General features: G+C 42.5%; 1 protein-coding gene across 11 annotated transcripts in view; it reads right to left on the bottom strand.

Moving 5' to 3' along the window:
• The window catches only part of SMPD3 (sphingomyelin phosphodiesterase 3), an 85,078-nt gene that overhangs the window by 12,197 nt on the left and 49,083 nt on the right, over nucleotides 1-23,798 (bottom strand). For all 11 annotated transcript variants that reach the window (XM_017824458.1, XM_017824457.1, XM_017824459.1 and 8 more), the window contains 3 exons: nucleotides 20,924-22,547; nucleotides 9,466-9,541; nucleotides 2,917-3,072 (listed from right to left, as the gene is read on the bottom strand). In XM_017824458.1, the coding sequence (XP_017679947.1) occupies nucleotides 2,917-3,072; nucleotides 9,466-9,541; nucleotides 20,924-22,258 (1,567 nt within the window). In that variant the 5' untranslated portion in view covers nucleotides 22,259-22,547. The remainder of the gene's footprint in view (nucleotides 1-2,916; nucleotides 3,073-9,465; nucleotides 9,542-20,923; nucleotides 22,548-23,798) is intronic.

Here is a 23,798-nt window from a genome sequence, read left to right as displayed (position 1 = left end):
GCCTTCCAGTGGCAATCCTTTGCCATCTCCTTATTCAGTCATTAATACAGCTGACTGTCCTCCAGCTGCTGCATCCACACCAGTTCAGCTGTCTCATCACATCTTTCCAGCTCGCTCTCAACCTGGAGAACATCCTCAGAACTGCAGGGAGATTGAAAAACTACTTTGTCAGGGAATCCTGGAGTTGTGGCAGAGGATTGGAGGACTGACCCTCCCCAAAGTTTGCCAGGTGGACAATGCAGAGAATTGCTTTTTCTGTCTGAACAGCTAATTGGCTTGTTTAATGTTTATGGAAAAGTAGAAGATGAAATCTTTGCAATTTTTTGTTTGTCCAAGTTTTCCCTTGTTGTATCATATGTCAACAGAATTTCCCTGAAAACCAAGATAGATTTAAAATTATTAATTTGCAACTGAGACCATGATAAGTCACAGCTGGTGACACAAAACTTTACCCATCTGATTGGAAAGCTTTTTATCTTATGCTAAAGGGTTTAAAAACAAGTCAGTCCAAAGCAACATGACAGTAAGTAACTGTCTAATAACATTTCCACTAAGCGTGAATTCTCTGTATGAATGTTGCCATAATGTTCTGTAAAGCTGAAAACTGAGTTACAGAAAATTTGTCATCAGCATAAGGTCACTCATGGACCTGAATATCTTCGAAAACTGTACTGTCAATACAAGAATAGAAGCTTGGTATTCACTGAGACATTAATTAGCTGCTGTATCAGTCTGTGGAGTGGGAAAGGACACAGAAAATCATAAAGAGAATTACAGGAAGCTGATTATTGCTTTACAAAAACCTAAGATGTTCAATTAACCTATAATGCTAGAAATGTCCCTAAAACAATGAGTAATGTAAAAATGGAGGAGAGAACTTTGAAACACTGCATTAATCTTGCTTAGCACATAAGGAAAGAAAGCAATCTAAAAGTGAAAAATTAAATAGCCAGCTTAATTCCAGTTTCCAGGCTGAGTGCATTTTAAAGGGGAGGGCAATGTAAATAAGTGTCAGAGATAGCAAAAATAAAATAAGCTTTTATAACTTGCTTTTCAACCCTCTTTAGCAGTAGTTGCAATGTTTATAAGTATTATTTGCAAAAGGAAATAGTTGGGTTTACCTTTTATTTAAAACGACAGCTCAGAATTGCACTAGTTATACTCTGTGCTTCTTGTGCAAGACCGTGGGTAGGGAGCCAGAACTCCTCAGGTAGAGAGTCCTGAGCATATGTTCTGCCTCCCAGCTTGGCTCCCCTCCCTCCCCATTCCCTTTGGATCTGTGATCTGCCTGGGCACTCTCCCATTTGCTGTGCAGCAGCTCATTTATTTCCTTGATGGACACCTTTGCCTCCAGGCCACTCCACCCCTCCCAACGAGTGCCAGTGAAAGGCCAGAGCCCAGCAGAGTTCAGTTTGTGTCCTGCTGCTCCTGCTGCCTCTGCCAGCACTGCTGCTGCTGCCTCTGGGCCAGTCTGGGCAGCAGCCTGGGCAGCTGAGGGGCTGGCACTGATCCCTTCCTTTATCCTTCCTGCATCCCCTCAGCACTCCCTGCACTGCCTGGGCAGCTGAGGGGCTGGCACCAACCCCTTCCCTCCTGCACTCCCTCAGCACTCCCTGCCACTGCTGCCACTGGACTTTATCCTAAGGTGTGTTTGTCCAACTACAGCTTCCTGGAGCCACTGCACTTCCTGATCACCTCCACGTGCAGGAGGGATTCTTGTCCCACTCAGAGCACTTGCCAGCACCTTCTCAGACCATTCTGAGTTTACTTTGGGTCATACAGTTGGGACTGATTTACTTCTTGTACAAATGAATTGGCAATGAGTGACAGAAGGGCTGGGGTTTAGGCTGATGGTCTTTTCTATGCAATTAAATGTTTCTATAACTTTGCTAAAATTCTCCATTTCAAGTGTCTGATACAAGTAATGAAATCAGAGATAATAGTGGGGGTTTTTAGATAGACAATGGTACAGTTGTTGCTCTCTGCCTAAGTTACCTGATGCTCCTCATAACGGCTCAGAATTCACACTGGATGCTGTTCCACAAATGCACCTGGTCATCCACAGGCCCTGGTCTAAATTGCTGAATCCCACCTGGAATGCTGCAGCCCCAGCTCAGCTGTGCAGTGACCCCTCCTGTCCCTGCCCTGGGCTCTCTCTGGGGCAGCACTTCAGTGACACAAGAGCCCCTTCAGCCCCAGCCAGGCTGGTCCATGTGCCAGCTCCAAACCAGCAAAGAGCTCTGGGATACACAGACACAATGCAACTGCACTGTTAACAGAGCATAACATTTATGTTTGGAAAAGGCTTCTATTTCTGTGAACTCACCACCCATTAATTACGGTTTTGTGGAGTTCTTTTTCTAGTACCCTCAGCATCCAATTAAAGGAAAAACCAGATTTAAAATTTCTCAAAATAAAAAAACCTGAAACTACATAGAATTAGTTAACTTTTTTCCAAGACTGACTCAGCAATGTTGAGTTCTCTCTGCAGCATTAGTCTCCTATGTCTGTGTATATGCACTATGAAACTATTTTTAACTTCATGAATGTACTTTTTCTCCACAAAAGTCTCATAATGTACATGTCTCTCATTAGTAATTAAAACTGTAGAACAGTAAGTGTCTACCTAATTCAAGTAAAGCTAAATCACTGTATCTGTCCTCATTATTGCTACATAAGTCACAAATTATTGCTCTTTGTGCCTTAAAACCCATCATGCTTAATAACTCCACAGAGCTCATGGGATGAGCCAAGCAGAGTAACTCACACTCAAAGCTATTTTAGAAGTGTTTGTAGCAATTAAGTCTTTCCTTGCAAAAGTCAGTCTTAATACACTGCTGTAGTCCACAGGGATCAAGAACATTCCTATTCCTTTCTGAACAGGCAGACACCAGGAAAAGGCAAACCTTGTCTTACCAGAGGAGCAGTTATCAAAGTTGAGATCTCCACAGATGACATCAAAAGCCACCAGCTCCTCTGGATTGGCTGTGCTGGAGGAGGAGGTAGATTTTCTGAATTCAGACAGCCAATCTTGAAGCATATCCAGTTGCTCACATCGAACAGTTGTGTCTCCTGCAGCAAAGAAAGACACCAGTAACCAAACAAGGAGTGGGCCCTCCTGGCAGGGACTCAGCCACGTGGGAGTTGCTGAGCTCTTGGCAAACATCCTGAGGAAAAGGCTGCAAGGCAGAAATGGTGGCTAATGGTGCACTCAGAGTAATGAACCTGTTACAGAGTCATGAGGAACCACACTGAGGATGATTTCAGTATCTCCTTCTGGAACCAATCCTCCCAGGCTTGTCTGAAGAAATGAGAAGACAAGGCACCTGTGCTACAGACAACCAGCCCAAAGGATGATGTTTCCAGCCAGAGGAGGAGCTGATGCATTACATTTGTGATCAGGAATTCAGAGTTAAAATCCTGCTTCAGACAAAACTAGACAGTCTGTTCTGGGGTAAATCACTTCATCTTGCTTTGCTTTCTAATTTTTAAAAATGAAAAGTTTAACTTTCAAGTGTAAATAGGACATATACATCAATGGTAAATTCAATTTACTCATCCTGTAGTAGTCCATCTGAAGAAGGGTTCTATTTGTGTTCAGGTAAGAATGCCTGAACTGGAAGTACTTCTTCATAATTTTAAAGGTACGTCTTAGATACATATTTAGGTAGGCAGGAATTCAGAAATAAAGAACTGGATTCTTTTCGCCAGGACAGTGAAAAGAGTGATACAGGAGTGATATGAAAGAGCTGAGATTGATTGGTTGCCAAATAGTTTTTGTTTGTGAAACACACAAAACAGCTCTTTAATTACAGCAACTAACCACACAACTTCAAGAACATTAGGTGACATGAAGTCTAATAAAAAATTATCACTGTCTCTCTTTTAAAATGATTACACCAAAAGCTTGATGTGGGGAAAGGAGCAGAAAGAGATAAATTCTAGAAATAATTCTTTATCATATTGTCTTTCCTCTTCTTTTGTTTTCACTGTACCGATAGTTAACAGTTATAATTTTGCTTGTTTCAGACTTGAAAAGATGTATCAAGCCAGAGCAACATTACTTTTCTTCAAAATAAAGAATCTGTTTTCAAATACCACAATCAGAAGGAAAAGCAGCTAACCCAAAATTACTTATTCTGAGTAGAATTTTATTTTAACTCGATTTACTACTTTGTGCTAGATATTAAAAAGATGTAAAACCTAATTAAAACATCAATTACATATGTCTGGAGCTGCTTCCAGTGGCCATTATGGAGATGTTGAATATTGGAGTCTACCTGCACACAGTTCAGTAATCACTCATCTCAACTGCAGCTCTCACCAGCACTCTTTAGACTTTTCAGATGTGAGCTCTGCAGCACAGTCACTACCACTACAGCCCTGGGCAGGCTTGGGTTTTCAAAAACATCTCAGGGCAGGGGTGGGGGAAAGGTGTTAAAACAACAGTTAAATACAGACAGAAATGTTCAACCAAGCATGGCTTGGTACAATGCTAAATAATTTAAATATTGAAAAGAACACGACCAGGGAAAGAGAGTTTTAAGTGGGTTCTTAAACTGACTCATCTCTTCAGGCTGCTAATTCCAACAGCAAATAATCTGATTTTTTTTTTCTGCTTGTGCTATTCTCAGCAAATCTTTAGCAGTTGGGCTGGAATATAAAAGCAGCCACAAATGCTTCCCAGATCTATCCCCCAACCTGCAGTTTCTAGTGACTCAGGTTCACATAGTACACTACTCACACAGCTTGACACAAATCCAGAGCAGTGTATTCTTGGGAAAACCCCTTGCTATGACAGCACAAGAAAGGCCCACAGTGAAGATGCAGCTAAACAAAAGCCCAGGAAATAGGTCACGTGGAATAAATCCAGCCTGGAGCAGGTGACACTCACACAAAAGGTGTGCGTGACTAACACAGACATTCTGCTGAACCAGAGAGACAGCAAAGCTCCAGATTCACAGCAAAGCTCCAGATTCACAGCAAGGGTGAGCCTGGGAAAGAGACCCCTGGAGATCATCCAGTCCAACCCTCCTGTTCCAGCGGGGTCACCTACCAAGGTTTGCCACAAACCATGTCCAGGCAGGTTTCGAATCTCCCAAGGCTGGAGGACAACCTCTGGGCAGCCTGTTCAGTGCTTAGTCAGCCTTGCAGTTAAACCCATTTTCCTTTGCTTAACTGGCATTTCAGTTTTCCCTGTGTCCTCTCATCCCATCACTGGGCCCCACTGAGGAGAGGCTGCTCCCTCTTCCTCACACCCTCCTACCAGTATTCACACACTTTGACAAGAGCCTCCTGAAGCTGTCCCAGCTTTCTCATTCCTGGTGAAACTTATTCAAGTTGATGGACTGTTCTCCTTGTGAAGCATCTCAACCGTTCTCTCCTCTCTCCTCTCGTTCTCTCCTCTCTCCTCTCTGTACTTTCTTCTGGCTACTCTTGTTTCCTCAGAACGCAGTGTTTAAGCTCGGTGCTTGTTAACGAGGATGCAGTAACATCTTGTTCCCCACAAAGTCCCAATTACATAAATTATTTAATTTTCTAAGATTGGCTTTTACATCCCTGAACAGTCACGGGGTTTTTTTCTCATTTTATGTGAATTATCTGTCATGGCTTCACCAAGAGGAGTAATTAAAAAACACAGCCGTTACCACATGGGCATGAAACTCAGGCAGCAACCTGGTACAGATGAGCTTGAGGAATGCAGCAAGGCCACTTAACTGAAACACACCATGGCAAAATTCTCCAAAATAGAAAACTCTTGAGAAAAACAAGAGACAGAGAGACAAAAATATTTTAGGAGGATGTTGTGTCTGATAAGATGCATAATTGTTACTAAAAAGGCATTAACTGCGTAGTGACAGACATCTCTCCCTGAGGATGCCGAGCCTTTGTAACAGCACTGCACAGCACACAACCTCAGGGCTCCACAGATAACAGGAGCCTTGGAGCTCTAGAAACAGAGGACTTTCATCTCTCTGTAGCAGAAGTGTAGAACTTGTGACAGTCTGGCATCCCTGACTATCCCCACAGAAGTCACAAAGGTGATTGCACCTGGGTGCACTGCCAGGAGCAGTGTCAGTGAAATCAGCTATGTTTCCAGGACACAAGATGGGATCCCTCTAATGGCACTTGTTTTCCAAGATAGGTATTATCCAGCTCACTGCAGCTGCTCAGCAGGTACAGCCGTATCTGTATGCAAAAGTCAGACTCAAGTTTTAGCAGCTCCCAAAGAGCTTTGGACATGAAAAGAACTCCACTAATCAGACACCTGAGTAAAAGAGAAGCCAAATCCACATCCAGAACAATCAGGGGAACAGACATTTCAGAAGCTGCTACTGAAATGCAATCAGTAAATAGCATCAGTAAATATTAACAGAAGAGAACAGGTAGTAACTCCCAACAGTTATGTTCAACTTCTTAAATGTTCAGACAGAATCACTGATCTGACTGACTGCCACCAGGGATTAACCAGAGAATACAGATTTGTCCTAATTGCTATGTGCTCTTTTCCTCCGTAACTGGCCTGGAAAAATGCACATAATTGTGTTGTGAGTGCTTCCTGCAGTCAGCATTTCCAAATTGTCTGAAAGTTCCTTTCAGCTTCAAATTTTGTGGATGGATGAAAGGGTAATGTGGGAAACCTCAGCCAGCATAAATAAATACTTCTCCTTTGTTAGTTGTAGAATAATCATACTTGCCCTTTCCATTCACTAAAATGCTTAAGTGAAACTCTGGATTTAGTTAGAACTGCAGGCAGGTACTATACACTGGGGGAGAACTGTTCTGTCCTACTCTGAATGATATTAGAACAAGCACTATGGTGGTAGGACAAAGCAGCTACAGGCCTAGTCAGAGGAAATTAAAAGGTCCAGTGGAGGCACTGGTGAGCAATATGGGATGTATTGGCAGGGAACCTGGGGAAGAGGGGCAAAAAAACCTTGTAAAGTGTAGGATGCAAAGCCTAGTAAAAAGGAAAAATTGTTTCCAAGCCACAAACCAAAGGCTTCAGTTCAGCCATGAGACAGGCTGTGTCACATCTGACTTGTGCAGACCCCTGCACTTGTGACATACTTAATCCAGGGGAGCTGAGGAAACAAACCAAAGTAAGAACAAACCACTCACAAAAACAAAGGAACACCCCCCCCTTTTATTCTGCTGGGTTATTTTGAGCTGGGTCGGGTCCCCAGCCACAGCACAGCCTGCAGGGGCCAGGGCAGCACCCTGAGAGGAGGGACAAGGCAAGGGCAGGTGCCATGGTGGGGACAGTTCAGAGACCTGTGGAACCACGGCCTGAGGGTGCTCAGCAGGGAGTTCCTCCTGATGGCACTGCCACAATTCTGAACAGAGAGCTTGCTCAGGGCTGAGCCCAGTGCTGAGCTGAGCTCTGCTTCAGCTGGGTGAGAACCTGACCCTGGTCCATTCCCACCATACCCAGAACAGGGCCATGCCCAAGGTTAGGAGACACATCCCCACGCTCCAGCACTGGCACTGGGGCTGCAGGAGCTGGAGGTTCACTGGGGATGGATGGATGGGTGGGCTGTCCCAAAGCCATGACTCAACAGGACCTGGCATGTGGGTGGATTCAAGGCAGCAAAACCTGTCCAGAACATTAATCACTGACTAATCATGAGATATAAGAGAACCATGTAAACCTAACAGCCCTTGGAAGATAATTACATCAAGTCTCATTAAAGGATCCCTCATTTGTTGCTGAAATACAGCCATTTCCACAGTGGGAAGGAAGAGCTGCTTCACAGCAGCAACCCAGCCCAGGCAGAGAACTGAGAGGGAAAGCCACAGCTAACTCCAAGGTTTCTTGAAAAAGTTGAGGGTCAAGTCTGAAAAAACAGTGCTTGCTCAGAACAGAGTTGAGCCATCATATCTCTTGAAAAAAGCATTAGTAGCTGGTCCCTGATAAGCAGTTGAATCACTTTATTTTATACTCACAGAAGTATCAGAACTGTCAAGTGTAAGTTTGTGTATCCTAAAAGGGAAACCAGGCTGCACTCAGCCATGAGATGATTTAAATGGCTGACCTTTGAAACAGTGCTAGTTTTTATAGATACCACATCTCTACACTGCTGAACTGGGGTGTTGGGATAACTTTTTAAATGTGTGAAATGTTATGAATTAGATGATGCAAATCAGAAAGCACAGCTCTGCCAAACTTAACAAATGTTAGTTTTCCACTTCATTACAGAAACAAATATAATATATCTAAGGACAGACTCTTAAATCATTGTCTGCTCTATTTCAATGTATTTTGAACCAGATAAGCCTAAAAATGCAAAGCATGAAATGAAAGATTGTGTTTTACCCTTGAAGAAGCTTTAGGCTGACTTTGAAAATAGAACATTGCTTCCCCCCCATCCTCTTCCTCTTTAATATTTTAGGGATTTCGCAATCTGGTTATCAAGGACTGAGAATTCAAGACTAGGAAGTAAAAAGGAACAGGACTGAAAACTAGAAATAAAAAAAAAGAACCAAAAACTAAACTAGAACAGCAACAAATCTCAGCTCCACAACAGTAATCTCACAGTGCATTACCATAAGTTAAAAATAGAAAAGCAGAGAAGGATGTTACATTGTTAAAAAGTAGCTGAAAAATTCATTAGTCTTTTTTAGAACTCTGCAGTCTCTCTAATGCACTTCAGGGACGGGCAGGTTTGTTCCCCAGTTGCTCTGTGACTGAGGCAGTGACAGGGCAGCAGCACTGGCTGCCTGGCAGGGGGAACCAGGACATGCCCAGCAGGGGTGGAAGTTCCACCATTCCCAATGTCTGACTGTCCTGCCTTGCCCTGCAGCACAGGGCTGTGCCTGCTCTGCAGCACCAGGAGCACAAGAGTCACACTTAGATTAGGTAAAATGAAAGATATCCACACCTCTGGCTAAATTAAATTCTGCTCATACTCAAACTAGAGGGTTGTACATTTGGCTTTTATTACTACACTAATTATGAAACTGCTTTTAAATGTGACCAAGAGACTCTTCCAATGAGTGTATTAACCTGCTAGTCATTTGAAATTTGAAAGTCAAAAACTAGAGAATTTTGGCTTTTTCCATCAGAAATCAGCAGCTAGAATAACTGTCCCAACTTGCATCTTCTGATTATCCCCTGATTACCCAATATAAAGAAATTTTGGTTTATATGCTACTACTCACAGTACGGGTTAAATGCTGTTGGGTAACAATGATAGTGATGTATTTCTAAAATAACAGTATTTGGTTAAGAGGGAGCAAAGAGAAGAAAAGCTCTCGAGGGATTTTTTTGTTTGTGTCCTATCCTACTTAATTACTCTGAGCCTGGAAATGAGAAAGGCTGGGGATACTTGTCTACCCTTCTTTGCAATGCTCCCTGCACTTTGTCAGAAACACAGGAGGAGCAACACCTGCTCCTTTTGCACAGGAACCCCCCCACAGGGCTGGAAATAGAGACAAACTGAGAGATGCACATGAGGACAGTACCTGCAATAGCTTGCAAGTGAGTGCAGGAAATGTATCCCACAATTCTTTGGTCCTGAGGTGTACTTCCCACTTGCACCTGGAAGGGAAGAAATAAAAAGGTGATTAATGGAAGAGCTCTTAGAACTCTATGCCAAGCCTGTCTCTGCAGCCTCTGTATTGGCCTCTTTCCCCACCCTGTCCAGCTGCACTTAGAAAACACACACACACACAGCACCAGAGACACTGCAGCTTACTGGGATTATGGGGCTTGCTGCCAGCACACTGACACCTTTCCCAGTTGCCATGTTCAATGTTTTGATTTTGAAGTGCAACATGTGCAAAAATTTGACTTTCTCCTGTTCTTTGCAGTCCCACTGGTTCTCTGTCCCACTTGTGTTGTCACTCTTTTGTATCCCAGCCCTTGTTCATGTGCAAGATTCAGGCCCACCACTCAAGTGCCATATAAAACTCATATTATCAGCAGCCTAACTGGCTTGGTATCTGTGTACAACTAGAATGAAGACTCCAAGGGAGTCTGAGAAAAGGATGAAACATGAAATAAATATTGATTTTGACAATGTTTTCTCCATTCTACAGCAAGTTTTGGATTTGAAGGGATTTTTTACATTCTTCTACAAAGATGTTGGGGACTTTGGTGTTCCTCAGCAGGGTTTACATCCTTCAGCTCCCAGCAGCAGCCCCCCTGCCTGCCAGGCAGATGAATACAATGTGGACTCCTGCTCTTACAGAACAGGCAGGGCTGCCAGGGAAACCAGAATGCAGGAATTCCTGGTCTGTAGCATATGTTACAATCTTTTTAAAATGTATTTGTAGGTGGACACACAAGCAAATTAGAATCAAGTTCTGGTTTAGGTTTTCAACTTGACTGACAGTTTTGGCCATTGAGGACTTACACAGCTGCAAATCAAAATTCCCAGTGATGTGAGGATCAAGTTTTGGATTGTGGAAGGCAACTAGTTTGAGTGTGTGGTTTTCTTGTTGACAGTGAACGTGGCAATACTACATGGATCAAAGAAAATGTCCACAGAGGAAAGCTGTACCCAGAGCTCAGAAAACACCATCACAGATAACTCTCCTTCACAAGGCTAGGCTCAAATTTTATCTGACACCCCTAAATAACAAGCAGAGCTCCATTTCATACAGACACAGTTTTGTAAGCTTGGTTGGTTTTCTTGTTTTTCAGCTATCCAAGAACCATCTGATTCATTTTATAACTGGAAAGTCAGCTTTGCAGTAAGTGAATTTAGAAGTCATTTGTACTCAACAATGCCTTGTTATCTTTCGAGGGTTTGTGCCAGCCAGGGGAGTGTGTAATAAACAACTGGCATTATTCTGTCTTCAGTCTGTTCAGTCCTTTTTTAGACCATCTTCCAAATGGATATTGATGGTGTTTTTATTGCTGTTCCCATTCAGCTAACCTGCTTCAGGGAGGGTGAAGGCAGAGGAAAACAAGAACACAGGCAATCACTGCTGCATCTGCTCTTCCATGAGGAGACTGTCCTGAACTGAGGGGATCGCAGCAGTCTCAGAGGATGGGCTGATCTGCTGGGTGGCTGTCAGTGACTGCTGCAGGAGCTTCCCTGCACAGACTCTTCTCTCCTCCCTCAGGCTCCCTGGCTCTGAATGTCTCACTGTCACGGGGGAATCATAAGGAGCATTCTCGCCAGCTTTTTTTGTGCAATATATGCCATTCCAACAGAAAAGTGGGAAACCGTTTATTTCCTCTGCTATCTAGGACAGGCAGGTGTAGGAACTATATTTTCCAAAATCAGTAATTCAAAATCAGGGTTTCTCTTCAGTGCTGCAAACTATAAAAAGTCTCCACCAGTGTACTGATCTGAGTGTCTCATGCTGCAGGGAACAAGTGCTCCTGTCACATGTCCTTCAGTGCCATCCACAGCAAGCACACTGAAGGGAAAACACTGCCTGGAGAGTGCTCTGCCTTACAGCAGGAACGTGCTGCTGGTAATCCCCTTATTGACTAAAGCAGATGGAATAATCTCAGCATCTCTATCCAAAAAGCATAAAAGATTTAAGTCTAAAAGCTGAACATCCAAATGTAAATCACAGTCAGTTGAGAAAAAGTCAACTCAAATTGGCTTTAGGCTCTCCTGTGCAGCCTTCATGGAGTGCCTGCCAAGGCCTCGTGCCCATCAGCCATCTGTGCCAGGATCCCACATTTCCATCAGTCACAAATAACTGTGGATCGGGCGGGTGCCTACGGGCACAGCTCTGCACTGAGATGGACTCGGTGTCCCCTGTCCAAGAATGCCAAGGATGGCCCAGGATAGAGCCTGGCTGTGCTGGAGCAGGGGTGAGGGCAGCACAGGCCCCCGGGGTTGGCCCTGCAGGGACAGAGCCCAGGGCTCTGCACACACAGGCCAGGGGAAGGGAGGGCTTTGGGAACACACACAGAGCTCAGAGCTGAGCACATTAACATCATCCCACCATTAACATCATTACTAGGAAAGTAAATAAATACCCTTGCAGGGTCCTCCTCAGTTCCCAGCTACAGTAGAGGCTCTACTAGATTAAATATGATCTGAAGTAAAATAGTAAGAAAAATCTGTTTATTCAATCTAATTTGGTATTTCACAGATGGACAAGGACTATGGGTTGTGCAGACAGGAAAACTACTCGACCTCTGGGATATCACAAGCCCTGTAATTCTGCATAAAAACATTCTTTTGTGTGGCCAACTGCTGTAGCTACTTTTAGACTGTTCCATGTCCCAGGGTATGTTACATTGTGGTGACTCAACGTGGCAGTCACAGAACACAACGCTGAGCCTTCAGTCCAGCTGCAACGTGGATCTTGGCACAAGAGTTCTGCTTCCACCACACCAACTCAGCACTTCACAAGTATCATTTTTGCTGCTTAACACAGAAGAACCCTCTGAACTCACATTTACAAAGAAAATATATGTAAATAAATAAGCCAGAGTGGCTCCTTCACCATAAGCCTGACTTGAGTTCACCTCAACTGCCCTGCATCAGTAGTTCTGTGTCAATAACATGCATTGAATTAACCTTCTGCAGAGAACTACTTCTGATACTGATTTCTAAAAATCACCATATAGTCTTAGTTGTGCCATGAACAACTCTTCTATGTCTATGGAAATGTACAGGAAGGTAATATCTAAATATAAAGTCCCAATGTTTTAAAATAGGATAATTATTACAAGGGGAAAAAATCATATGTAATGTCTTGTTAAACTCTAATGTTACCTAGAGGTAAAATTAAAACTAAGAGAATCTATCTGCAGTTTAATAAAGTGTCCCAGTTATATAATTTTCACATAAACAAATTAGCATTTTTCAAAATTATGCTGAAATATGCAAAATATACTCTGACTTTCACAACATTTGCAATAATCAAACCAGTCAAACACCGGTAAGCTAAGACTGGATTCAGACTCCTGTTACACCACTGACCATTACATTTTGCTTGCTTTTGGGAGGGGGGTGTTAAAAGCCCATCACAGATGGGAAAGAGGCTTTTTCCCTTAATGGGGAAAGCCTACTAAGGGTGTGTTTGGAATCCAAAATGCCAGTTTCTGCTGCTACATATTTACATTTGTCCCCTGCCTGTAAATTAAATAAATAAGTGCAAAACTGATAGCTCTGAATTTTTATTTTCCAAGTACTAACTCTGTCAAGCACACAAAAGTATTTGACATCAAGTCCTTTCTATTAAAAGATTTCATCTCCATGCCATAGCATAGTAGTACAATCTGTTGGAGAGACCAGGCTGGGACTGTTCTGTACTATGCAAAATTGTATATATTCCCAGACTTGTTTTTCAAAATCCAGTCCTGTATGGACTAAGGAGTGGTTTGCCTTCCACTGAGGCTGCTATCAGCTAGTAAACTGCTCATGAAAGAAATCAAGCCAGCAAGGTTATGGCAGAAAGATTCTTGTTGACAAGAAAAAAAAAAATTAATTAGTAGCAACAACTGCAATTTTAGAGCTACAGCAAGGGAATTAACCTTAAATTCAATCCCATTGCTTGCTATCATGGGAATTTTCTGAGCTAACTGGAAAACCCTGCACATCTCCTGTGGATACTATGCTAGTATACTAAGAACACAAAGCTGCAAACCTGACAAATACCTCATCTCTAACATTTATGTTTACACACATCTGTCCCAGCAGTGCAAACCAGTTCTACAGCAGCTGGACATCAAGAAAAGCATCCACAGATACTTAAACAAAACCCAGAGAAATGCTACCTCAGTACTGGGGTATTTCAATGACAGCTTGAAAACCAGCTTCTCAAATGTTTTGAGGAGAATTTAACCTTTAGTGACATTTTCTAGAAGCTTCACATTGCCAGGAGGGAGCCATTCAAAAAAACCTAAAATAAAGCAGACAGTTTCTTAAATGTGTACCCTTAAAACGAAGGGTTACCTACAAGTCCAAGCATTTGCCATTGCCTCTTCCTTCAGGGGAAGCAAACCCTGCTATGCAAACAGGAAGAGAGCTAAAATTTTGGCAAACTCCTAGAAAAGGATCTCCCCAGAGTCTATCACCCCACAACCTACACACAGCCAATAAAGCCAGGCTGGGAAAGGTCAATAATGTGACTGAAACCCTCAGACTCCCTCAGGAGACAGGATCTACCAGCCCGGTTCCAGCTTCAGCCCTTGCAATTTAATCACATCTTGGCCTGTAAATGAGCAAACCCACCCATTTCACCTGCTCAGGTGACCATGAAGGTGTCATTTTGCCACTGAAATAAATGTGACATGTAATGTTGCTTCCTGCAACCCCCTTCTGAAGAGGGTAAGTCTCCAAAGTACAGAGCTCTATGGCAAACAAATTGACAGTCACAACAAGAACCAAACTAATGATGTTCATATTACAGAGGCAAACTAGCCAGGCTGAAAGCACCCCTGCATGCTCGGGGGGGAAAAACCTCTCCCCCTAAAAACAAAAGCATGAACTCTGCATTTGTAAAGAATCATCTGCCGGGGCCTGGAGTAACTGTTTGTGCTGGAAATAAAACACCCCAGACAGAGAGGAAGAGCAGGGCCCAGAAACAGAATTTACAGTCAGGGTGACAGGGACTGACTCCCACAGAAACGTTCATCTCACCATATGGAGCCAATATTGTTTAAGTTCAAGAGAAGCTCCACTAGAAATGCAGAAGGCTGAGATTCAACTGAATTACTGCGGATAAAGCAACTGTACAAGCACAAGGAGTGATATTTCCACACACACTCCAGGCTCAGACCTCCGAGGCTGATGCTCCAGGATGTGCTAACAGGGTTTGTGCCCCTCTGTTTCCTGCTGTGGGATATCATTATGTAATCCCGTGGAATTATAAGGAGCAGATAGAGTGAGGAAGAGAAAAGCAAGTACAGTTTCCACCTTTCCAGTACAACATTTCTGTAACCTTCTGTAACTGTATCAACCCCTCCCAGCCCGGGTTCCCATTTAGTGCTTTTCCAAGAAAAGCAGGAGAGCAGGCACTGAGAAACTCCCTGGAAAACCAGTCAAACCCTGTCCTCACTCCTGGTACTGCTCAGAGAAGATACCAAGGAGAACCTGCAGATAATCACATTCCCAATTCAAATATTCCTGTCCCACAGAGATGACTTAGATTAGTCCTAACTCCCAAGAAAGATGTAATTTTGGTATGCTTAGACAGTGTAAAAAGATTGAGCTTATTTTTAGTCTTTTGACAGCTCTGCCTTTTGCCTTCAGAAATATGTAGCAGCTTCTAAAGAAGACACTAATTTATTATTATAAATATGTTATTTAAGTATATTAAAGAAGTTTAAAATGTTATAGAGGTCAGCTCAAAATTCTGTAATTCTTTCTAGCTACATTTGCTCTTGATCATTTCAGAATCCTATTTTTCCCCACCTGCCATGTGACAACAATTACTGTACTGTGAACTCAGAGAATTTGTTATTTGGCAAAGGTTCATTAAGCTTACATGTGAGGGAAAGGAGGTGTAAATTGGTGCCACGAATGTAGGCTCTTCCTCTTCTGAAGAGGATAAAGCCCACAGCTCACATTCTCTCAAATCTGTATTTCAGTCTGTACAACAGTTTTTATTTGTCCCCCTTAATGAAGGGGAAAAAGACCACGATTAGTAACATTAATTATAACAAAGTGAAGGAACATGGTACAGTGCCATGGTAGGGTCTTTTTGTTCTTTTTATAAAAAGTCTCAGGCAGTTTATTGGACTCCATCCAATTCCTACATTAACATTTTTCAGCAGAAACTGAGCCTGTGGAAAATGTTTAGGTTACCCTCCTGCCTTAAATGGCACAGCTTTAGAGTCATCTAAACAAATTCAGGAGCAGCACTAGACCTTTCTTTTATACATCTTGGGATAACTGTAGTTGCTGGACAACTGATCAAGGACAAGAAAATCTAAGCACTGAAAAGTCTCCCTGTTGTTTTAGTGGGGTCAGAGAGCAGCCACTGCCCTTCCTGTGCCATCCCCCCAATGCCAGACACACACCCCGGCTGGCTGGGACAGAAAGGCAGCCAAACTACCCAGGAAATGTGTCTGTACCAGGAACATAAACCAGGGAACCACAGAGGGTAATTCAGGGAACCCTCATTGTCTCACACAAAGCAGGCTCCTCGAGAGGAGAAAACAGTAAAAACTGTGCTTCAAAGCAGTTCTGCAATCAGAGCTGCTGCTCCTTCTGCCATCTGTTACCACCATATCAGCTCTTTGGAAAACAAGTTGAGCTTTGCACACAAAGCAAAGGTTGCTAGGTTTCCTTTAAGCAATGAATAATAACATGTTCCCTGCACAATTCCTGTACTCCCTGAGAACAGCATTAATTTTCAGAGAATTTGAAAAGTAAATCTGCTAATAACCTTAGGAATCACTATTAATTAAACACAAATTCTTCCAGAAATTTAGCAAAATCTACAAGACATCTTTTTCCTTTTGATTTCTTTTGATTTTGAAAAATACTATTAACTGTTCAAACTACCCACATCAGACTGTAGTTTTGCTTTATAGTCACATACTGTGTTTTACATGAGAATTCTTATTTTTGCTAGAATTTGCTCTCTTGGCAATGTCAAAAATCAGAATAATTTCCTACTAAGAACAATAGGAAGGGCAGCCTTCTACATGAAATACTTCTGTATCTCCCAGTTTCATTGGGAGGAAAAAGCCTCCAAACCCTCTCTTCAGTTGATAGCCATTGTGAATGATACCTCTTTCACTCACCTCCCCACCCCATGTATGTATTTACATGTCTTGTATAGCTTAGATTTACATTACAGTTACAGCTATTACAATTTAAGAATAAGAGAGGCAAAATCTGTCAGCAGAAGTGAGTTTTTGTTAGATTGATACACCTGGAAAAATATGGACAAACTCATCAGGTCAAGTTAAGGATGCTTTCTTTTGTTGCACCACTGTCCCAAACTGACACAGCATCCCTGACAGACAGTGGAACTAAGAAGGCTCCACACTAAATCCTCTGTCTAAAGATGGATGTTGCAAGTTTGAAACCCAGTAAACTACAGACAGGTGATGCATTACACAGTTCCTGCTCAGCACTCACTGATATCTTTTAAACTTGATTTGACTGCAAAATGAACATCCAGTTTCTGAAAAGGATGTGTGTTTTAAAACTCCCTTTAAACTCATCCAAAGCACTGTGAATTAGCATTATAGGTGTGTCCAAGCAATGGCTGCAGAGTAGCTGAGCCCACTGCAGTGTGCCCATGTTCCAGACACACCCCAGGCAGCCTCCAGCAGGAATCCCCAGCACAGCATCTGTGCCAGCCCCACTCCCCACCTCTGTCTGCAGCACAGGCACTGGGAGTTAGAAAACCTCCAAAGGAGACTCAAGGGCTCTTCTCTTTGGCATTTTAAATTAATGTGAAATGCAATGCTGGAACAGAGTCACGGCAGAGTCTCCCAAGGGCCCAGCCTGTCAGAGGATGAAAATGGATTGGCTGATTTATGTATTTGCTAACTTCTCCTCCGAGTCTTTAGTGGCAACTAGGAACAGTGGTTTAACACTTCAGACATGAAACTGTCACTTGGATGTAAGTGACATTTCCCCCTTATTATATGCTATTTTTCCTGGGACTGTGTCCCTCTTACATCCCAATGAGACCCTCAGATTAGAGGCAGAAACACTGGTAGAGTTTGAAGAGTTCCAAGTGCTCAATGTAAATCAGCCCCCCAGTTTTGCAGAAATGGACTTTACACAACAGCTACTCACAACTACATCATCCTCATGTCTTCCTCCTGACCTGGAAAGCATCAGCCTACAAAGATGGAAAAACCAGCCTGTGACCTCTGTCAGGAGAACACCAACAACAGCCTCCTTTGTGGCAGACACCTCTGGGAAGAGAACAGACCAAGGCTCCGAAAGCTTCCTTTGCACAGGTCTGCAGACAGCTGTTAGAAGGCACTAAACAGTGCTAAAAGCCTCTGGAATGTATTTCCAACTTCATTCCTTGGTTGTGACACTGGAGGTGTTAAGCCACAATCAAATCACTCTCCCTTCCTGTGCTTTAGTTTCTCCTTCTATTAAGCAGGTATTGACCTTTCTTCATTAAGCACCCTGAGATGTAGGAATGAAGAGCAAGTAGGTAAGAACTGATTGTTATTAGAGCTACTAATAATAATCCTTGAGCTCTGGAAGTCTCTCAGGTAAAATAATTTTGTATGACTAAGTACATCTCTCAAATCCTTCCAAATCTCTACCTGAACTTTACAAACAAGATAGTGAAGATAGGGCAGGGAAAAGGGCAGCAATGGAAAATCATTTCCTCCTCACTGGAAACAGAACACATTGCAAAATGTAAAAAAGTGCAAAACCCTTGTACCTGGGCAATAGGGGGCTGTCCCCCAAAATAGTTTTGTCTTTTTCAAAATATTTAAACTTTCATTGAATATTTAGTTCTGAGACCTTTAATTTATCTCCTTAACAGTTATATTTATAGTAAGGAGACAAATCATACTTATCAAACAAGAACCAGTTTCTTTCTCTGAACATTCTTCTGAATTTAGATGTTGAGACTCTCTTGAGGCTCAGAATTATTTGAATAAAGGCTTCATCCTCCCAGTGAGTGGAAACATTGACTGGCTTTATCCACATTTTCAAAACAAGACAGTCTTCTCTCCCCTCAATCACCACTTTTCACAACTTTTTGGTTTTAACCAACATGGAGAGCAATTGCTCCTTTACTCAGAGATGGAAGCTGTGCAAGGGGAACAGTCTTCACAAGTATCCTTCCAAAACAACACTCAGTTGTTGTCTTTTCTACTTCAGCAATGGAAACACTGTGCTTGCCACAGGAGTCAGGAACTTAAAAACACAGAATTTGCATAGACAGATACACTCAACTCCATTCCACTATGGAATGGGAAGCAATCAGGACTCTCTGGTTCTGCAAGGCTCTCTTACTTTCTTTAAAACCAAACTGAGAGAAACTCTAATGTAGGACTGGCTTGTATTATATACATTCAAAATGCTCTAAGAGCCAGGAAAACTACCACCTAAAAATAGGGATATAAGCTGTCCATTGCTGGCTAGAATGACACTTGCCAACCAGAGTTCTGATACTTTTTGCTACCCCAGTGCGAGACCTCGAGGCTCCTGAAGTTAATGGATTGATTCTCACTGACTTCAAAAATAAACCAGGCTTTTACTTACTGTAGCTTTTGTCTCTGGAGTCCACACACACTCAGTTGCTGATTAAGAACTACATCAAGAAAAACAACCTTCAAACCTACTTTATTTCAAAGATAAAATTAAATAGAATGTTCCTACTTTTTTTCTTACTGTTGCTGTCAAAGAAATGACCGATGATCACTTAATGTATAATGAAGACAGAAAGTAATTTCATATCAAGACAGACTTAACTCAGAATGAAAAATATTTTAGGAATGAAGCACAGTATGTCTAAATGACACAGAGAGGAGAAAAAATGGTCTTTTGGCTGGGCAGAATTCTGTTATATTTAAAAGAACGGAGTCGTCTTTGAATCTTCATAATAATTGGTCTCTATTCCCTGCTCAACTGTAACATTATTTAACTACTCGGATCCATAATTAAGTTCATCATCCCAGTGGAATTTTGAAAAGAGGCTTAATTTTCTGCAAGAGAAATGGAGACATTGCAGCCTGTCTAGCTGGGTGGCAAATCAGTGACTCAGCAGTGGGCAGCTGAAAACAGATTGGTTTTAATCTCCTAATCCCCACTCTGTGCATATGTTGAAGGGCAGTCTTTGTGACCCCAGCAGTATTTATACTGCACAACATCTATGTCTGTTTTTTGCTTGCAGCAATTTATGATGAAAACAATAAGTTGTTGCTGTTTATAAACACATAAGAGTATAGCACAGAAAGCTTAGATCCAGTTTTTGGAAATCTGTATTCAGATATGGAAAGGCTTTTATGTCAAATGTATATGAAATAGTGAACTATTATCAGAATGCAAAATCTAATATTTGCCTTTTTTTTTACACAAGGCACAATATCAAGTTTTTGCTTTGTTTACAAATTACAAACAGGGGGTACAAAACCCCACACTGATCCTTATTCACAATCCATGTTCTTAATGGCTACTAATGCTTATGTTGAGGACTTGGGACTAGAAAATACATATAATTTGAGCACCTGGTGTACTTTGCTAGCATTAGAAAAAAGTTCAGGGTTTAGTTAGGGGAACCTATTCCAAAATCTGAGATCCAGTATTCACAAATTAGAAGAGACCTCTCTCCAGTTTAGAAAGAGACCAGTCAGATTCTCCCAAGAACTAAGCACAAACAGCCACTAGTCTTGGAAAAGCAAATCACTGCATGCAGACTTTCATTTCTGCTTTTCATGATTTACAGACATATAACCCCAGGCTTCCTGTTCTCTCTGCCATTAGTTAATTTAAGTAAACTGTGTTAATAAAGCAAAAAAGCTCCGTGCTCCCCAGTGTTCCAGGCACTTCTTTTCTCTTGTTTATTCTTCCTATCTTTCCTTACTAATCCTTTTGCAACTAAGAGAGAGAAGTAGCCACATATTTTACTGCAATTCTTTCAGTTTTATTATACTGGCATTTAGACTTTTAATTGTCTTTTGATTGCCAGACAAGCACACAACAAGCATAAGCTGGTTTCCAACAGTAACACCCATTGCACTGTGCTAATGTTATGAAGCTTAGAACTCGGGCATTTTTTTACAGGTATTTCTGCAAAGAAATAAACTAAAATTACATGAAAACTACTTCAAATTTCGACTTTATAAAATTATACTTGAGTTCTACCTCCAAAAGTCCCTCACTATTTCATGCACATCCATCATTTTAATACAGTGTCTAGGTGACAGGACCCATATATAGGTTATATCAGGAAATCTAAATCTGAATATTGCCTCTGAACTCTTAACAGAAAGGAGAAAGTAATTTAACATTATAACTTCTCACGTATATAGAGTCAATATTTGTGGCTTCAAAAAGGCTCTTACCTTGAGAAACAAGGCTCCCTTGGAAGCCAGGGAGTCCATTCCTCTTCCATTGGGGTAACAGTGATAGGCAGCATCCATGACAGGATAGCGGCTGGCAAAGAGCAGGCCACTGTTCACAAACTTAAAGCTGCAGCAGCCGTGGCAGCTGTAGACCCCAACATCATAGACTATGTATTCAAAGTAGTGGTGGAGCTGCTCTTTCAACTTCTCTGCAGCTCTTTTGTCAAACACTTCCTGCAAACACAGAAAGTCCAGGTTGGCAGGGAAGAAAGCAGAGATCTCATGGTCGAAGGTCTCGTCCGTATGTTTCTTTTTCCGCACCGATGTTTTCTTCATGATGGAAGCTTTGTAGAGGAGCTTGTTGTTGACAGTGCTTTGGTCCACGGTGCCATCTCCAGCACGGACCTTCACCAGGGACTCTCGTGAGGCAGAGTAGCTGTCTAAGCTCCCGGAATCTCCTTCCTTCTGTTTGTGGTTGGGTGTTTTTGAGATCTCTGCGTCCCCCTCCAGCAAGGGCTCTGCCGGGCCGCTGGCGTGAGCCCGGCCATTGACGGTGTCTGGTTCTGGGTCTGACATGTGGCCATTGTCCTCCCCGTTGATACGGACAATGCAAGTGTTTTCTTCTCCCTCAGTTGGCTCTCCACTTCCACCTTTCTCTTCTCTCTCCTCGCTGTTGTTTGAGCCCGAATTGTCTCCTTTGTACTCCATTGACGTTGTCCTTTTGATGCCAGCGTTAACAGCACGGTTGGTGTTCTCTCCCCCCTGGGGGGAGGCCAGGCTGCTGAAGCTGGCGGCACTGATGGAGGTGTTGGTAGGAGAGTCTATGTAGATTTTGATCTGGGGTCTGCTGGCCCCGTTGTGGATCCTCCGGCCGATCTCTTTAGCCCTCGCCTGCGTATTGAAAACATTATTGAACCTTGCCAGCGAATCGGGCAGCAGGCAAACATTGGCAGTGCCAAAGCAGAAGCTCTTCCCGCTCCCTGCAGCCTTCCATTCGGTGAGCAGCGTGGCTCCATTGGCACGGTGCTTGTCTCTGAGCCTGGAGTAGATGTACGGCCTCCGGGCCGACTGCAGCGGGGACCAGAGCAAGAAGCCGATGAGAGCGAAGGGGAGAGAGGCTGCCAGCAGTGCCAGGTAGATGGGAGTGGTGATGATGATGCAGAGGGCATGGAAATAGCAGGGGTCATCTGCTCTCTGCCGTTTCTCGTAGGTGGTTGGAACGAAAGAGCCCACGAGCCTGTCTGCCAGCCAGTAACATGGGAAAATCAGGCCCCAGGAGAAAGAATGCAGAACTGACAGAAAGCTGTTGGGAAAGGGAGAAGTGTACAAAACCATTGCAGCTCAGTTACAACAACACTTCAGGGCCTACTACATGATGTCACTGTGCCAAGCATCCGTAAGAACACTGGGAGAGGGCTGGGGAAAAGAGGTCCAGTCAGGAGTTTTGGTTTTTTTCCAGTGAGAGTCAATAACGAAACTTTAAGAGCACCATTTCACTGTGTTGGAGTGAAAATGAAACAAGGCCACTGTTTTCGTCTGGCTTTTTGGCATCTATATTTGTCAAAGGATGTCATTGTTCACTGGGGGCTGCCATAATGAAACACTCCAGAGGCAAAAGGGAAACCTATAAAAAAAAAAAGACAAAACATATGTAATGGTTATTGGAAGTTTAAAGCAGATTCAGATTTTCTCACAACAATTAAAGGCTTATTATGTAGAAGGAATATTTAAGCAAAATATACATTAATTGTCATTTACATTACTGTTTTTAAATTCCAATTTTCAGCTCTGAAGGAAACAATACTAATCAAGTGTAAATCACAGTTTCACATCTTTCCTCTGAAGAGAGAGAATAGGTCTTTCAAAAGCAGTCTTACCACTTGGGAAATTCTGACCTGAGGTATTTAGTAAATGTCAAGATTAACCAAAGACATCACATTTCTAGGGGCCTGATCTTACAAAAGGAAAAAAAATCTGGTAAGATAGTGACAGGGCCTTGTAACAAAAACTGACTAGAGGTAGAAATCAAATTTTAAAATAGAATGAGAAAAATCAGGTTGTGTGGGGACAAAGCTATAAACACCTTCAAAAGCAAAACAAAATAGTTGGTACTCAAATCCTGTGGTGAAGAAAGAGTCAGAAAGTGCCCATGTTGAAAAGGATGGTGGGGCCATAACACAACTGCTTTTAACTTCTGTGTCCTGGGCATGCAAGGAACGATCTCAGAGACCTCAAGGAGAATGTCTAGAGATCCAATGATGTGTAATAAATACACACATACTGATATCAGGAAAAGATCACCAAAACCTGATTAAAAATAAAAAAAGGGGGGGGGGAGGGTAGAAGAAAAAGGAGCTGGTTTTGTGCCACCACACACCCACAGCCTCCCAAGGGCAGTGACAGCCCTGCCGTGGCTGCACCCTCTGCCAGCACCAGTCACTTCTGCTCCAAGGGCTGGACTGTCCTGGGCAGCTTTGCCCTGATGGTACTATTTAGATGGAAATTGGGAAGGTTGGATGGAGGAAGGGTTTTTTTTGGTTTGTTTCAATTGTTAGCTAAGCATAACTTTAACAAACTCATGCAACATGTTTGAGTTCAAAGAAATGAGTGACAAGTCAAGTGCCAAATAACAAATGCTTGGCATTTGCTCATTGCCAAAGGCATTTTGGGATGTTGATAATAGAGGGAAGCCTAGCAGATTTGTTTTCCTGAATGATTTTAGGACTCTTCAGTAAAAATGCACAAAAGAGACTTTGGCATGGACATATCAGATAGAAAAAATAACTTAAAACCTACCCAAATAATGTAATTACCATTAGAAAAGAAAAAAACATAAAGAAGTTATTCTGTTCTACTGGATACTTAAAATGCTTTC

This window comes from Lepidothrix coronata, unplaced genomic scaffold (genome assembly GCF_001604755.1).
Source record: "Lepidothrix coronata isolate B3197 unplaced genomic scaffold, Lepidothrix_coronata-1.0 Scaffold110, whole genome shotgun sequence".
Lineage (NCBI taxonomy): Eukaryota > Metazoa > Chordata > Aves > Passeriformes > Pipridae > Lepidothrix > Lepidothrix coronata.
This window is presented reverse-complemented; position numbering and strand designations above follow the sequence as displayed.